The sequence below is a fragment of the Aedes albopictus genome, chromosome 2 (assembly GCF_035046485.1).
Source record: "Aedes albopictus strain Foshan chromosome 2, AalbF5, whole genome shotgun sequence".
Lineage (NCBI taxonomy): Eukaryota > Metazoa > Arthropoda > Insecta > Diptera > Culicidae > Aedes > Aedes albopictus.
In genome coordinates this window covers 433,270,446-433,287,841 of record NC_085137.1, presented here as the reverse complement: position 1 = coordinate 433,287,841, position 17,396 = coordinate 433,270,446, and the positions used below count along the sequence as shown (strand labels likewise).

General features: G+C 38.9%; 1 protein-coding gene across 2 annotated transcripts in view; it reads right to left on the bottom strand.

The window, feature by feature from the left end:
• The window catches only part of LOC115256196 (zwei Ig domain protein zig-8-like), a 715,781-nt gene extending 709,201 nt beyond the window's left edge, over window positions 1-6,580 (bottom strand). The window contains exon 1 of one of the 2 annotated variants that reach the window (XM_062853649.1): window positions 5,127-6,580. In XM_062853649.1, the coding sequence (XP_062709633.1) occupies window positions 5,127-5,205 (79 nt within the window). In that variant the 5' untranslated portion in view covers window positions 5,206-6,580. The remainder of the gene's footprint in view (window positions 1-5,126) is intronic. The other variant, XM_062853650.1, reaches the window with a different exon arrangement.
• Window positions 6,581-17,396: the final 10,816 nt, after the last annotated feature.

The window sequence follows — 17,396 nt, the reverse complement described above, 5'->3', positions numbered from 1 at the left end:
ATTTTTCCCCGGATAATCGAGCCATTTTTTCCGGATAATCAAGCCCCGGATAATCGAGCCCCCGGTTAATTGAACCCCCGGATAATCGAGTCCGACCTGTTCCAACTTCATAATATGGATTGGTGATTGGAGGCTTGCCCTTTCCCCATCAACCAGTGAATGATGCCTATCACACCGAGGACCTGGGATCGAATATTTCACTCTCGATAAACTCACATATGTAAGTTCTTCCTTCGGAAGGGAAGTAAACCCGTTGGTCTTGAGGTGAACTAGCCCCAAGCAACACAGTTGGTTAATGAATGTATTAAGAAAATGTATTGAGGAAAACATATGTTTAGATGCATTTTAGAATTGTTGAGACTGAAGTATTAATTTCTTCAGGTTTTTAAGGAAGCATAGCATTGAATAATTATGTTATTATTTCACTGAAATATAATAATTGAATAAATTTATGTTATTACTTCAATGAAATATAAAAACAAATTGATTCAAGTTGGGTAGTGATTTTGAAGAAACCAGGCGGAATGAAGAAAACTCAATAATGTAGCTGTGGATTTTGGAAGCAAGATAATGATTTTCACGAGAATTGGATAATCCGAAAGGAGAGATAAAGAACAAGAAGTTAGGGTTTCTGCCCAAGTAACACACTTGTCACGGAAGAGTCACGGCGGCGCAGGTTTTTGTTGCGCAGAAGTCACTGTGACTTACATCTAGCAAGTTAGTATTTATTTGTTAGAAGTAAGTCACAGTGACTTCTGCGCAACAAAAACCTGCGCCGCCGTGACTCTTCCGTGACAAGTGTGTTACTTGGTTGATTATAAAGTATCTGCTTTGAGAAGAAACTGGTGATGTCAAAAAGATAATTCTTTTGAATAAGTAAAAAATAGTACTTTTAAATAAGTTGAGGATAAGGATTTTTAAACAAGATGACGGTGCCAGGAATTAGAGATCCCTTCAAGGATTTCTGCAGTGAAACATTCAGCCATCCGCCAAATATTTTGCAAGGATATCATTCAAAGAATCTTTCTCCAGGAGCTCTTTTAGTGATTCCTTCGAGAAATACATCTATAAATTTTACTGTGGTATTATCTTCAACAGTTAGTTTTCCACAAGTCAAAGATTGTTCAATGAATTCCTCGTGAGAATTCTTCAGCATTTTATCATGAGATTCCTCCAGATATTTCTCTTGGAATTGCTCAACAGATCTTCCAAGGCATTCCTCTAGGACTTACTCCTGATTTTTTTTATTCTCCACCAGCTTTATTTGAGAACTCTGCCTTTAAATCCCCCACATGTCCAGATTCAGCAAGACTATTCTTCCAAGGATTTTACAGTGGATTTCATAAAAAAAATCTTTGCTTAAGATTTTTCCAAAAAAAACCTTCAGAGATTCTTCGCAGAATTCTTTCAGTGTGGGTATGTTTTTTTTATGAATTGTCCCAAAGATAGTTTATGGAATTTCTCCCGAAGCTTTTCTTTGTTATCTTACAAATATTCCACAAAAAAATCCTGAAGCAGGTTACCTGCCATTTGATCAAGAATGTATTCCAAAAAAAATCTCCAAGGTTCTTTTAAAGATTTAACCAGGAAGTCCTCTTCAAATTTCATCACAAAGCTCTCTAGGAGTTCCTTCAACTATTACACAAGGAGTTTCTCCAGAGCTTGTTTTTGAAATTGCACCAGAAATACTTTTGGTAACTTATCCAGATATTTATCCAAAAATGCCTCCACTCTTCCTTCAATAATTATTATGCATCGAGAGCTTTATTTGCCTAGGAAGTATTTTAACGAACAACGTTTCAGTTATCCCTGAAAATCTCACCAGCGATTTCCCCAGAACATCCTCTTTGAATTGCATCAGAGTTTTCTGTAGAAACATGTTCACATATTTCTGCTGGAGCTCTCTCAGGTAGTCATCCAGAAACTCTTCCAGAGACTTCGCAAACGATTCCTCCGTAGATTCTTCAAGAAGTTCTTCTAGAAATTATTCTAGGGATTTCTCCAAAAATTTTCCAGAGAGTCACCCCTGATTTTTTCAAGAAACTCATCCAAGAACTCGCCAGAGGATCTCTCAGGATACACTCAAGAGATTCCATCAGATTTTTCCAGTAATTTTCGCAGGTTTTTTTGACTGCTTTCTTCAGGAATTCTTCTAAGAATAATTGCTGTATTTGCTCCAGAATGGCCTTCAAGTTTTATTTTTTTTTCAATGATTCATCTGAAATTCTTCCACGTGCTGCTTCAAAAATTTTACCAAAAAATCTTCCAGGATTTTTTTTTAAAGCAGTTCTATTTAAAAAAAATAAATCATCCAACGATTTCATAACATATTTCTCCAGGTATTCCTCCGGAAACTCGTTTACAGATTCCGTAAGCAAGTTTCCTTGAAATTACTCTAAAATTTCTCTAGAGAATTTGTTTTCAGCAATAGAGAATCTTCTAGTATGTTTGGCAAAGATTGCACATGCAATTCCAGAAGTATTTTTTTTTATTATTCAATTTTTTTGCAGAGTAGGAATCTCTCCAAAGATTCCTTCAGGAACACCTTTGGAGATTTTAGGGATTTTACTCTACTTGGAATTATTCCAAAGATTCCCAAAGGTCATGAATTCACCATGAAGTCAACCAGGAGTTCATCTACACATTCCAAAAGAACTTCCACAAGGAGTTCCTTAAGACTCCTCCAGAAGTATCTAGAAAGTTTCGTAGAGATGATTCTCGAATGGTTGTTCCAAGAATTCCTATCAACATTGTCCCCTGTAGTTGCTCCAGTATTTCCTCTTTGAATTCATATCGAATCGCCGTATCGAATGATAACGACCAGCGATGCGTAAACTTTGCAGCCTCCCGTGGTATAGTAGTCCGAAGCACCTTTTCCCCCCGCAAAGATGTCCACAAAGTCACCTGGAGATCATCCGACTATCAAACAGAGAAAAATCGACCACGTTCTAATCGACGGTAAATTCTTCTCGGATATAACCAATGTGGTAGCCGGGGCCCGTGGCGTAGTTGATCACACGTTTGCTTCATATGCGGATGGTCATGGGTTTGATTCCCAGCCCCGGCACTTGCAATTTTTCGTCAGTTGCTTTTCCCCCGAGAGCAACTGACACTGACCCTCTTCTGAGCCCCATGGCTCAAACGGACCCGGATACCTGGACATCGGCGAACTGCTACTTATAATGGACCCCCAATCGGACTGGAAAGGAACAACGGCCATCCATCATCATCCTTGTGCTCATCATTCTACTAGGTATAAAGTAGACAAAGTGAAAGCAGCAGAAAGGCAACCAGTTCGATAAAGTAGAATAGAAGCTAGGCGCTGTACAAAATGTAAGTGCAGCTGTAAATTGAAATTGCTCACGTAGTGCCATAGTGGACAATAGAGCTATAAATTAGGTTAAGTGATTAAGAATAAAAAATAACCAATGTCCGCACATACCGCAGTGTGAATATAGATTCGGATCACTATTTAGTCGCTGTATGCATGCGCTCAAAACTTTCGACAGTTATCACCACGCGTCGAAGTCGAACGCGGCGGCTCAACATCGAGCAGCTGCGTAACGTAGAAGTGGCTCAAGACTACGCGCAGCAGTTAGCAGTGGCCCTAGCAACGGAAGAGCAGCTTGGCGCAGCTACACTTGAAGATGGCTGGAGGGACATGCTGCAACACCGTACGAGAGCGAATGAGGCACGTTACAAACAGGCACGGAACAGTCTTCCGGATGAAGAAGCGCCAGCAGGAAGAACGAGATCGCGAAGCGATGGAAGAGCTGTACCGTGCTAAGGACACACGAAAGTTCTACGAGAAGCTGAACCACTCGCGCAGAGGCTTTGCGCCACAAGCCGACATGTGCCGAGATAATCACGGGAATATTCTCACGAGTCAGCGAGAGGTAATCGAGAGGTGGCGGAAGCATTACGATGAGCATCTCAATGGCGACGTTGCAAGCACCGAAGATGGTGTGGTAACAGATCTAGGAATACATGCGCAGGACGCAAGATTTACTGCCCCTAACCTCCAAAAGATTAAAGAGGAGGTAAGCTGGTTGAAAAACAACAAAGCCGCTGGAGCAGATCAACTACCAAGCGAGCTTCCAAAATACGGCGGAGAAGCACTGGTGAGAGCACTACACTGGGTCAGTGCCAAGTTTTGGGAGGAAGAAGTATTACCGGATCTACAAAAAGGGCGACAAGTTGGATTGCGGGAACTATCGTGCGATCACATTACTGAGCGCTAGGGGCTGTCCATAAACGACGTGGTCATGGGGGGGGGGGGGGGTTTCGGTCAATGATTATTTTGTATGGACTAATAAAAAATTTTGTATGGACTAATGACCACGCGGGGGGGGGGGGGGGGGTGTGTTGAAAAGTCCCAAAAAAATGACCACGTGGTTTATGGACAGCCCCCAAGGTACTCTCTCAAATTTTATGCCTGCGTCTATCACTGATTGCAAGAGAGTTCGTGGGGCAATATTAGGCTGGATTCATGGGTGAACGCGTTACATCGGACCAGATGTTCGCCATCCGCCAGGTGTTGCAGAAATGTCGCGAATACAACGTGCCCACGCATCACTTGCTCATCGATTTAAGGACAAACGTCTTGAAATCCCGTTTCAACAGTGCATTGCAACTTCAGACGCACAAATCTCAAGAAACAAGCTTCAAACAACAATGCATTTCATTATTCCGTTCTTGCTCACTTGTAATTAGTTTAAAATTAGAATCACAGGTGCGCTGGTTTTGTTTACGAAGAGATGTGTGCCCTCAAAATCGTTAGTAGGTGCTAAAGTCGGCCATTGTGGCGGCCATTTTGGGATTCTAACAAGTCTGTCCTTAAAATTGGTTTGCTGTTCAACATTGCGTTAGAGGGTCTAATAAGGAGAGCGGGGATAGTCACGAGTGGGACGATTTTCACGAAGTCCGTTAAGCTGTCCACCCAGGCCTTAGTCTGATCGGTAAGGTATCTTGAGTATAATCGTAACATTGATGAATCACTCAAAGAATTCCTTAATAAATCTGTAGAGTAACTCCTGCGAAAACATTTTGAGGAACCTGCGGAGCAGATCCCCAAATGTTATAATTAAATTTAAAGACTTTGTAAGATAAACAAATGACACACTTACCTGATTCCAATGTAGTGGCAAGTAGTATAGACGGCAAACACAGAATGATTAACTTCAATTCCAGCACCATTGCAGCCATGATTTCGCGCTATATTTAACTTTCTTCGTTTTCTTCTTCACTACTTTCACTCCTACACGCGTACAGCGCACACACTTTTTCCACCCTCTTCAGACGACCGGCACTGCGCGCACTTGTTTGTTTCAAATTGGCTGATAAAATACGGGTTCTTCCGGGAATAGACTATTTGAGCAAAACAACTCTAAATATCAACCGTCATGCCGGCCCACCCGGACGATCAATAGTGCTAGTTTGTCGACCGTCGTAGTCATCATCGTTACGTTACCTACGCCGTCAATCGCGCAGCAAGCACAAAGTTCTTCACAGTTCCACCGTCCATCCGTCGATTATCACATTATTTCACACTGAACGCGCGCGCTCGTGTTGTTCCCGGCCGGAGGCAAAACTTTCTCTGTGATTTCCCCGGTTCCAACTTTTTCCGCTCACCGAAGGATAAAATTAGTTCGGACAGCTGGCGGCAACGGCGAAGGCGGTACTGACGCTGGCGTGCAGTTTGAGCTCCGGCATTATTATTACGAGCAGGACGACTTCATGGTCCTGGGGATGTCCGACGTCCGTCGTCGTCGGTGTGACGTTATCATTACGCCATCTACCGGTTTTCGGTCTTCTCGGTGTTTCGATTCGATGGCAACACTGACTGCTGCTGGTCACTGCTATTTAAGAGGGGGGCTCGGATGGAGGGGGATAGTTTCTGAACGCGTGAGTCTTTGCTCGGCTCGAAGCCAGGGGGAAAAAGTTTTCCCCGTTTTTCCACCTCAAGTGAGAGATTCAGCTCAGCTAATTTTCATTACACCATTTAAATCAATTGCCATCAAGTTTGCCTCCGGTGCTCCGGTTGCCATTGTCCCACGGCCACGGGCGGTGGTGGCACTATCTGTACGGTAGTTGGTGGTGGTGGATATTTTTTTTGTTAGTTCCGCCAGGAAATGAAAAGTTTTAATATCTCACTCTCTGTCGTGGTTCTGGCCTGGTGCGAGCACCCGTTCAAAATGCACACGATGACTGATGATTGCACGAGAACGGAAGAAACTGGTTGAACAGCAAAAAGCTCTGTGCTGAATTTTTCCGTTTCCGGTTTTTTTTTTCTACTGCACCAGCCCCGCAAGATTCCGCGATGGGATAATGGCGCTTGGTTCTGTTCACTTTCTTCGAATTTTACTTTTTTTTCAATTCAAACTAGGACCACCGGGAAAGTGCTTTTCACGATTATGGTTGAAAAGTTTTCGCTGATCTGCTTTCCGGAATGTTCATTGATTGAGATTTTTTCCTGATCTGTGATTATTTCCACCGATTATCTGGAATGAATGCAAAGAGAAAGAGAAGAAAATGTAATAACAATGCTGTGTTGGTTCTGAAGTTATGGGAGATATGTCTGGAATTTGATAAAAAGAACTGTTTGTTTCTATGAAATCTTTTTTCCTCAGTCAAATAACTTTGTTGAGTATTTTAACCAGTAAACCTCTTAGTAATTCTTTAAACACCAGCTGAAGAATGAAAATGGCCTACATTTCATCAATTTCGTTGCCCCCGAAAATATGGCCATACGTAGCACCTTTTTCCAATACAGCCTCCCTTATCGCTACACCTGGAGATCATAACAGCAGACGGAATCGCAAATCGTCCACGTTCTGATCGACGGGTGGCACTTCTCTGATATTATCGACGTCAACATCTACGGTGGCGTTAACATCGACTCTGATCATTATCTAGTGATGGTTAAACTGCGACCAAAACTTTCCGTCTTTAACAATGTCCGGTACTGACGATCGCCACAAGGTGGCGTTGCGTTGCTAGACGAGGGTGAACTGGATATGACCTCTCTAGAGGACTGCTGGAGTACAGTGAACGATGCAGCTGAGGATGGGTACGTGGAACGAAGTCGATGGAACGAATGGATCGACGTGTAGTACCGAGCGATTTTGGAAGAGAAGAATACAGGGCGCATTGGTGTAGCTAGGGGGGGGGGGGGGGCTGGTTTCTGAAGAGAATCCCTGGAGAATTTTTTGAAAAAATGTTTTCGAGGAACTCTTAAAAGATGGAATTGTTGAAATAAGCCTGGAATTCACCACTTAGATAAATAGCTGAAATGTATTAAAAACAATGTCTGGAGGAATGTAAAAAGCAATTCCTAGATGTATTTTCTAGAGAAATTTCGGGAGGAAACCTTTCCGAAAGAGTCTTCTCTGGGCGAATTCCTAAAAAAATCCCGAAGAAATATCTGAAAGCGCATCTAGTATGTAAGTACTAATATGTTTCAAGTTAGTAACAATGACTGTAAAAGAATAACAGGATATATTCCCGAAAAAGTTGCAGGACGAATTTCTGAAGAAACTTCTCTGAAATAATTGTGAAATAATTTTTGAATGACTTCCTGAATAATTTCCTTACTTCTGTATTCCTCTAAAGTTATCTTAATACAATCCAACAAAATTCGCTGGAGGAATTCCTCTACAAATCATCGAAGAAGTTGAAAAATCTTCAGGTAATTCTGGAAAAAATCATGGGTGAGTCCCTGGAAAAGATTATGAACGAATTTCTAAAATTACTGACCGAGCCCTTGAAAAAATCTTTGAAAAGATCCAGAGAGAAATTTCTAAAAGAATCACTACAGGAATTCTCGGGGCAATCCCTAAAGGAACTCCTTTCTGGTGAAATTCCTAGAAAAATTCCTGCAGGTATGCCTGAAGTAAATCTTGTAGGAATCTCTGGAGGAATTCCTGGAGAAACCGCTAGAGTAATTCTTGGAGCAATCCGTGATGGAATAATTGGATGATTTCCTGGAGAAATTCCTGGATGAATGGCTGGAGTATTCCCTGTATAAATTTCCAGAGAAATCCTTCGATGAACCCGTGGAGAAATTCCTAACGGAATTCCGGAAGGAGGAATGTCTGGAGGAACATCTGAGCAACTTCCTAGCGGAATTCCACGAAAATTTTCGAGAGATACTTCCGAGAAACTATCCCTGGAAGAATCCCTTAATGAAATTTTGAAGAAATCTCAAATTCTTAAATGCTGGGAGGAATCCCTGAAGAAGTTTCTGAAGAATTTCGTGGAGGAATTCCTAGAGTTATTTCTAGAGGAACTCCATGAGTATTTTTTGGAGAAATATCTGAATGAATTGATGGATGAATCATCAGAGGAATTCCTGGAAGACTCTCTGAAGAGTCTTTAGAGGAATCCCTGAAGGAATTCCTGCTAAATTCATTGTGGAATTCCTGGTGGAATATTTGAAGGAATCCGTGAAATAACTCCTGGAAGAATCTCTAGAAGAATCCTTGGAGGAAACCTTGATAAAAGTCGCAGAGGAATTACCGAAGTAATTCTTGGTATCCCTGGGGTACAGACCCGTGCACAGAAGTGGGTTTTTTTTATCAATTTCAGCAAAACCCGGAAGGGCGCCAAGTGTATGAAGCGTCAGTAATGGGGGGCACTGCTGGGGTATCAATAGCTGAGCTCCAGAGGCACGTTCTCCTCCATCCTCATTCAGTTCCTGGATAAATTCGGGGAGCCATTTCCGAGGAAATTGTTGAAGGAATCCCTGGAGGATTTCCTGGCGGATTCCTGAAGAAATCCTCGATGGAATTGCTAAAGGAATTTCAAAAGGAATTCATTCAGGAATCCCTGGAGAAATTCTTGGAATAATGCCTGCGTAAACTCCTAGAGAAGGATTTTCTGGAGAAATTGACATAGTTATTTCTGAAGAAATCCATTGAGGAGTTCTCTGGAGGAATTTCCGCAGGAATTTCTGGGGTTATTCCTGGTGAAATAATAAGGTATTCCTGGAGGAGACCTTGAATGAAATCCTGAAGGAATGCCTGGATGAATCCCTGGAGGAATCCTTATAGAAATCCCAAGAGGAACTCCTGCAGGAATGCCTGGAGGTATTTCTGAATGAATTCCTGGAAGAGTTTTTAAGCAATCCCTAAAGGATGCTCTACAGAAACTCCTGAAGGAATGCCAGGAGGAACCCTTGGAGATATTCCTGGAGAGATGCCTGTAAGAATTCCTGGAAGAATCTCTGAAGAAATTCCTTGAGAAATTTCCAGAGGAACTTCTAGACTCTAGAAGAATCTAGAGGAATCCCTAGAGAAATCCCCGAAGGAATTTCTTAAGGATTTTTTACAGGTGGAATCCCTGGAGGAATTCCTTAAGGAATCACTGATGGAATCTCTAGAGGAATTCCTTAAGATATTTCTAGAGGAATCTCTGTGGGAACTTCTGGAAGAATCCCTGAAGGAATTTCTGGAGAATTTTCTTGAAGAACCACTTGAGAACTTTCAGGAAGAATCCCTGAAAAAAATCCTGGAAGAATCCTTGGTGGAATCTCTAGAGGAATTCCATAAGGTATCTCTTGAGGAATACCTGGAAGCATCTCTGGAGGAATTCCTAAAGGAGTCTCTAGTGGAATATGTAGACGAATTACTAAAGCAATTCAAAGAGGAATCCTGGAACAATTCCTGAATAGATTTGTGGAGGAATCCCTTGAGGAATTCCTTGAGAAATCCCAGGATGAAAACCAAGCATCATTTTATGAGGGATTTCCAGAAGAAGTTTCTGATGAAATCCCAGGAAGACGTATTGAAGAAATAGCTAATATTCTTGAGGAAATCTTAAATGGATCCAAAAAAGAGTACGTAGAGGAACTCTTGGCGGAATTGTTGTTCCTGCAGTTCCTGAAGGAATCCCTGGTGGAGAAGTGGTAAAGAATCCCCAGAAGGAATTTCGGAAGTAATGCCAAGAGCAATTCCTAAGGGAATCTCTTAACAGTACCTGGTGGAGTTTCTGAAAGAATTCCAGGAGGCATATTTGAGATTATCCCGGAAGATGATTCTAAAAAAACAAAAACTCTGTAGGAATTCCTGCATAAAAATCTGAAGGAATCTATGTCGGCAGTAATTTTTAGACAAACTATTGAAACAACAGTTGGATGGATTCCTCAAGAGTTTATTGTATACAAATTTGAAGCATTTCCTGGATTATTTTTTGAAAATCTCTAGTGAAATTTTCTGAAAGAATTTGTGGATGACATTTCTGCAGAAATACTATGAATAATTCCAGATGGAATTATTGGAGAAATCTCTAGTGAAATTCTGATAGGAATATATAGAGAAATATCTGAAGGAAATCCTGTAGAAATACCTTAAAGAATCTCTGGGGGAAATCTCGAAGGAAACCGCGAAAACTGCACTGGTACAATCACTGCAGAAACCTCTAAAGATGTCTCAGGACAAATCCTCAAAGAAATGTCTGGTAGAATCCCTAGATACATTCTTGAAGGAACTTCTGAAGGAATCTATGATGGAAACACTGCAGCAAGCTTCGGAAAAAAAACCTGGAGGAATTGTTCATGCTCATATAGTTTACGGAACAAGAAACAAATCTAAAACAGTCATTTTGATTCCTCAAAACTGCAATTTTGATTTGCATATTTACATATCGGGCGACCATGCTGCATAAAACTCATCTTAAGTCCAGTAGCATGGAACCCGGCTGAACGTGAAACGATACAAATGAAAGCGGAACAAGAAATAAGAAGCGGAGTGCGAGGAAATGAAAGTGCTGTGCAGTTATCAAGAAACTCAGAAGTTCTACCACAAGTTCAACACAATATCTGAAGAAAACTTATTGAAACTTCCGATGAAATCAAATACGGATTATTTTATGTAATCACCTGAAGATTTTTTTAAGATATCCCTGGTGGTTCCTAACAGTACATGTTGAGAAATTTTCAATATTTTTTTAATCGCCCTATATAATTCCTAAACGATTTCCTAGAGAAATCTCTGAAATGATACCTGGAGAAATAAATGAATACACATTTAAGAATATCCCTGGAAAAGTCTACTGAGACATATTCAAAGAATTTCCGTCAAAACTCATGTATGAATTCCTGAAATAATCCGAGGGGAAATTCTTGGAGGAATTTCTGAGAAAATACTGTAAACATCCGGAGGAGTTCTTTAGGAATTTCCGATCGAACACCTGGAGCATATCTCAAAGGAGTCCCTGGAGGAGTTCTTTAAAGCATAGCTATATGAATTATGAAAGAATCTTTCAAAAACTGAAATAATCTCTCGATAAATATTGGAAGGAACCCTGGAAGGATTTCTTTAATTCATCCCTAGAAGGTTTTCGGAAGAAATTCATTAGGGGTTTCCTAAAAGAACCCATTGAACACTTTCTTAAATTATCTTTAGATAAATTCTGTAAAAATTAGTAGAATATATGCTTGAATCCCTGAAAGAATGTCTTAAAGGATACATGGCAGAGTTTCTGAATTATCTTCTGGGGGGGACTCGGAAAGAATCTTCGGAAGATTTTATGAAGGAATTCTTTGATGAAAATTTAGGGGAATTCTTGAAAAAATTCTAGACGATTTACAGAAGTAAGCGTTGGAGAATTTATGAGAGAAGCTTTGTAGAAATTTCTGAAAGAATTCTAAATTAGTCGCTGGAATCAGCGAACGATTTTTAAAATACTCTAGTCTAGTCTACACATACACAGCCATCACTTGGAAGAATCCTGCAAAATGATAGAACCGACTACTTCTATCATTTTTCTTGCCATTATTAATACTTGCAATGTATCGAAGATGCATTACAAGTATTGAAGCGGCCAGGCCTACTGTGCAGCGTCATTGAATACAATTAAAAACCAGAGAGCGGCGACATCTCGTCAGCCACTCCGTATAATATGTATTATAGTGTGAAACAAAAACGTTGGGAGTGACGTTGCTAAGAAAGTTAATGTCACTCCATTGCAGCTTCGTCCTGAGATGGGACATAGGTATTTACGCCTTATATCCTGGCTCAAAAGCCTAGGCTTAAGGCGAAACTGGAAGCATTTCCTCACTTTTTGGTTTATGATTTTTTATTAAATAACGAAGCAATATTTTTGAAATCGGTTTTCGTGCACATGTAGAGTATGGATCAAGGTATCTTCTGAATTTTTTTGTAGTGGAAAATATTTTTCGTTTTTGCAGAAACCATTTTTGAACAAAATTTCATAAAAAAATGGTTTCTGCAAAAATGGAAAACATTTTCAACCTCAAAAAAATTCAGAAGATACCTTGATCCACACTCTACATGTGCACGAAAACCGATTTTAAAAATATTGCTTTGTTATTTAATAAAAAATCAAAAACCGAAAAAATGAGAAAATGCTTCCAGTTTCACCTTAAGCGCCATTACTTGCTCTCTGAAAAGAGAAGAAAAAATACGGTGATCCCTTTCCCGGCTTTACTAAAGAATTCAAATTAGAAACAAGAAAGGTAGCAGTAACATTAACAAACATGGAATAAAATGTATTCACTCTAGTTCTGTTCAATGAAGAAGGATGAATATGTTCGTAGTTGTTGCAGCCAGACCTTATAAATTTGTCAAGCAGCAACCCCGAGCAAGTTCACCTTACCTCCTTGAACCCAACTATCACTAACCGCTCCCGCGCAAATATTGAACCGCACCGTCGTCTTCAATGTTCAACACTGGGCCCAAAAGGGTGTATATAGGAATTGAATCAAAGTGCACTAACGATCAGAAACTATCAACACTTCTTGACCCTTTTTCGTGCACCGACCGCATCACCGTTATCTTCGCTCGACGCTGTACCAAAAAGAACCGCTCCTCAACGCTTATTCCAAGCGGCTGATTGGAACAAACTTACCGAATTGTCCACATAATAGTGGGTTTGACTGTTGTACATGTACAGCTGGCTTAGCTTCCTGCCACTCGTCAGCAGCTATGAAGGTTTCCAAAGTTCGCCGAAAATGTCCGCTTGTGGAACTTGTTTGATAACTTTTCTGGAGTACCACAACACACACTAATCTGCACTTATTTTAAGCGACACGCTCGAACATATACTTTCAATTTTAAGATCAATTTAAATTTTCCAAATCTGAATATAAACCCACGAAAAAATGACGGGAGCAAAAAAAAATCGGATCCGTTCATAAGCGCGGCACACGATCACCAGTGAACGATTTTCAAAATACTCTATGTAAAAACTTCTGAGGGAGTCTACGGAATATTTTCTAGAATAAGCATTTAGGAAGGAATCTCTATAAGGATTTCAGAAGTTAGCTCTAGAGAAATTTCCAAAACAAATCATTAGAATTTTTTTCGAAGGAATCCTAAAAGATTATCTGAAAGGAATTCTAAGACGATTTTTTTTTAAAATGTAGCAATTTGGAAACAATTAACGAAAGATTTTTTCTTGAAAAAAAAAACCTTATGAAGTAATCTAGGAAGAAACTTCTGAAGGTATCCATAGAAAAAATCCTATAGCAATCCTCGTAATATTTTATAAAAGCATCCCAGAGCCATCTGTGGAAGCTCTTAAAGGAAATTTTGGAAGGATTTCTTGAGGATTCTACGAAAGATTTCGAAAATGAATAGTAGAAGAAATTTCTAGGTAAAATTTCGAAGGAGTCATTAGAAGATATTTTAAATAATTCTTGGAGGACTTCTGTTAAGAAATCGCTGAGAAAATTCGTAGAAGAATTTCTCAAACAATCAGTTAGGGGATTTTTCAAAGCAATTTATGGAAAAATAACTGAGGAATAGTTTAGTGGATTTTCTCAAGGATTCCTAGAAGAATTTATTTAATTAAATTTCAAGAGAAATTTCCGAAGGAAACTCTGAACGATTTTTTGACAAAGTTTTTAGAATTTTAGAAGGAGCCTCTCTGGGAGAATTTCCGAAGAAATACCATGGAAGATTTTCTGGAAATATCCTTCAAGGAAATGCTCCAGAAAATGTTTTAAGAATCCACGAAGGAATTCCTGTGAGAATTTCCTAAGAAAATCCAAGAAGAATTTGTGTATGAGTTTTTGGAGAATTTGAGAATAAAAGTACCGAAGGAATTTCTGCAGGAATCCATGAAAAATTGTGTGATGTTTACCGTTGGGTAGTTTCTAAAGAAAAATATAAAATAAAATGTTTGATGGATACGCTAGTATAATTTCCAAATAAACTCATGAAGGAATTGTTCGGGCAATCCATGCAAGCTTCCCCAAAACTATACATTTTAAAAGTTTCTGGACGAATCCCTAGTCAAATAGCACATGCTCAATATTGGCTATCACTGAGATCATTCAAAACATTCGAAACGAAAAAAAAAAACATATGGGTCATTCCATACCAAGTGTACACACCGCGTGTTATCGACCTTCACGGATTTTGACCAAATTTTGTTGGAATGTTTGTTTAAATGGAGGAAGATAAAATCCAAATTTTGGTGCCGATCGGATCACCCCTCGGCCCATGGCAGCACCCCTCGTCTTTGCCAATACATGAAAAAACCAAGTTTTCCCTTCCTTTTCTTAATTTATAGCTTCGAAACTATAACATATACACATTTGTGACCTTCGACTTTTTTGAAGAAAATTGTTGGAGGAATTCAGGAAAAATATTATTTTTTCGATACAGTGTTGCCAAACATGTTATTTTTTAATTTTAAAATTTTAAATCGATTTTTCGTCAAATGAGTATATTTTGATTTCAAAAATTTTGATTCCATCGTGTTTATCAGACATTTTCCAATCGAAAAAGCTTAACTCCCCGAGGTCTTTTTGGCCGTTCCAGAGATACAGCGTTTTAAAGCTTGAAAACTGCTTTTCTCTAATATATAAAATAAGTTCAATTTACAAGTTTCGCTAAGAAAACATTATTCGATGCAATTTAAAGGTGATTTGGGCTGATTTGGACCAAGGAGAATAGAAAAATATGTAAAATAATAATATGACAGTGTTGCCAGTTTATCAATTATGGATTTATTACAATGGATAACGATAAATTGCTGAAGTTTAAAATGTATGTATTATAATCCTTATTTCAATTGAAATTCTACCTATGTAAACATTAAGGTTGACGAAAGTGTTGCCAGACATTTTTATTTTATTGTAAAAATCTACATGAGAACTTTTGTATCAAATCAAATTATCAAGCAAGAATCATAAATTCCTTTTTTACAATTTTATTACTATTGGCAACACTGAACCTTGATAGTTTTCGTTTGGTGTGCAACTTTTTATTCTTTGAACAAATCTTTAATAAGGGCAGTGGTAAATTCAAATGTTCATTGATATTTATTCATGGTTCAGAATTACGCTAATTGATTCCGACTGTTCTTGGTGTATTTTTAGGATTTTTTTGCTTTTCAGTCCGAATGTGAGATTAAAAACAACCTTATGTTCTCATACTCCGACGCTTCGTACAGGGAAAGAAAAGTTCCCAAAAGTGAGTTCAATCCACCCAACCTTGAGATGTGCAATTTTTGGGAACTTTTCTTTCCCCGTACAAGTTCAAAACAACGGATAAACAGAAAAAATGAATAGCAACTTGTACGTTAAGGCATAACATGCCATCCAGAAAGGTTTTTCGTAATTCTGAACTTGTTTTTAGGATTTTTTGGCTTTTCAGTCCGATTGTGAGTTCAAAAACAACCTTATGTTCTCTTACTCCGACGTTTCGATCCGTATCGGATCTTTCTGAAGATCCGATACGAAGCGTCGTAGTATAAGAACATAAGGTTGTTTTTGATCTCCAGTTAGCTTAGTGGTTAAGGCTTTGAATCGCCAATCCGAAGACAACAGGTTCGATTCCCGTTCCGGTCGGGAAAGTTTTCTTGACTCCCTGGGCATAGTGTATCATTGTGCTTGCCTCACAATATACTAACTAATTCATGCAATGGCTGCCAAAGAAAGCCCTCCAATTAATAACTGTGGAAGTGCTCAAAGAACACTAAGTTGGAGAAAGGCAGGCCAAGTACCAGTGGGAACGTAGATCCATACAGAAGACGAAGAAGAAGTTATTTTTGATCTCATAATCGGACTGAAAAGCTAAAAAATCCTAAAAATACACCAAGAACAGTCGGAATCAATTAGCGTAATTTCAGTGAACATTTGAATTTACAACTGCCCTTATTAAAGGTTTGTTCGAAGAATAAAATGTTGCTCACCAAACGAAAACTATCCAGGTTCAGTGTTGCCAATAGTAATAAAATTGTAAAAAAGGAATTTATGATCCTTGCTTGATAATTTGATTTGATACTAAAGTTCTCATGTAGATTTTTACAATAAAATTAAAATGTCTGGCAACACTTTCGTCAACCTTAATGATTGAAATAATTCCAATAAATTATTTTATTAAATGAGTTTCTTCTCAAATAAATTCATTAGATGACTGAAAGCAAGTAATGATCTCTTAAATCATATTTACATAGGTAGAATTTCAATTGAAATAAAGATTATATATAATACATAAATTTTAAACTTCAGCCATTTATCGTTATCCATTCTAATAAATCCATAATTGATAAACTGGCAACACTGTCATATTATTGTTTTACACATTTTTCTATTCTCCTTGGTCCAAATCAGCCCAAATCACCTTTAAATTGCATCGAATAATGTTTTCTTAGCGAAACTTGTAAATTGGACTTATTTTATATATTAGAGAAAAACGGTTATCAAGCTTAAAAACGCTGTATCTCTGGAACGGCCAAAAAGACCTCGGGGAGTTAAGCTTTTTCGATTGGAAAATGTCTGATAAACACGATGGAATCAAAATTTTTGAAATCAAAATATACTCATTCGACGAAAAATCGATTTTAAGTTTTAAAATAAAAAAATAACATGTTTGGCAACACTGCATCGAAAAAATAATATTTTTCCTGGATTCCTCCAACAATTTTCTTCAAAAAAGCCGAAGGTCACAAATGTGCATATGTTATAGTTTCGAAGCTATAAATGAAGAAAAGGAAGGGAAAACATGGTTTTTTCATGTATTGGCAAAGACGAGGGGTGCTGCCATGGGCCGAGGGGTGATCCGATTGGCACCAAAATTTGGATTTTATCTTCCTCCATTTAAACAAACATTCCAACCAAATTTGGTCAAAATCCGTGATGGTCGATAACACGTTTCCACTTTTTCTCGGTCACTTCATATGGAATGACCCATATTCATCAATTTTGATTAGAAAATTGTATGACTTCCCTGCGAATGAAAGCCCGCCCCTCGGACAAAAGCTCCTAGCCTCGTACACACATAACACATGTCATACTTCAGCTTCAGGCAGGGGCCCTCCCTTTCGCTGTTGGTTTTTGCTTAGTCGGTAGAAATTCCCACCGGAATCAAACTAGAGGCATCTAAACAGCAGACCAAAAAAAATGTATAACATGCATCACGTGAAAA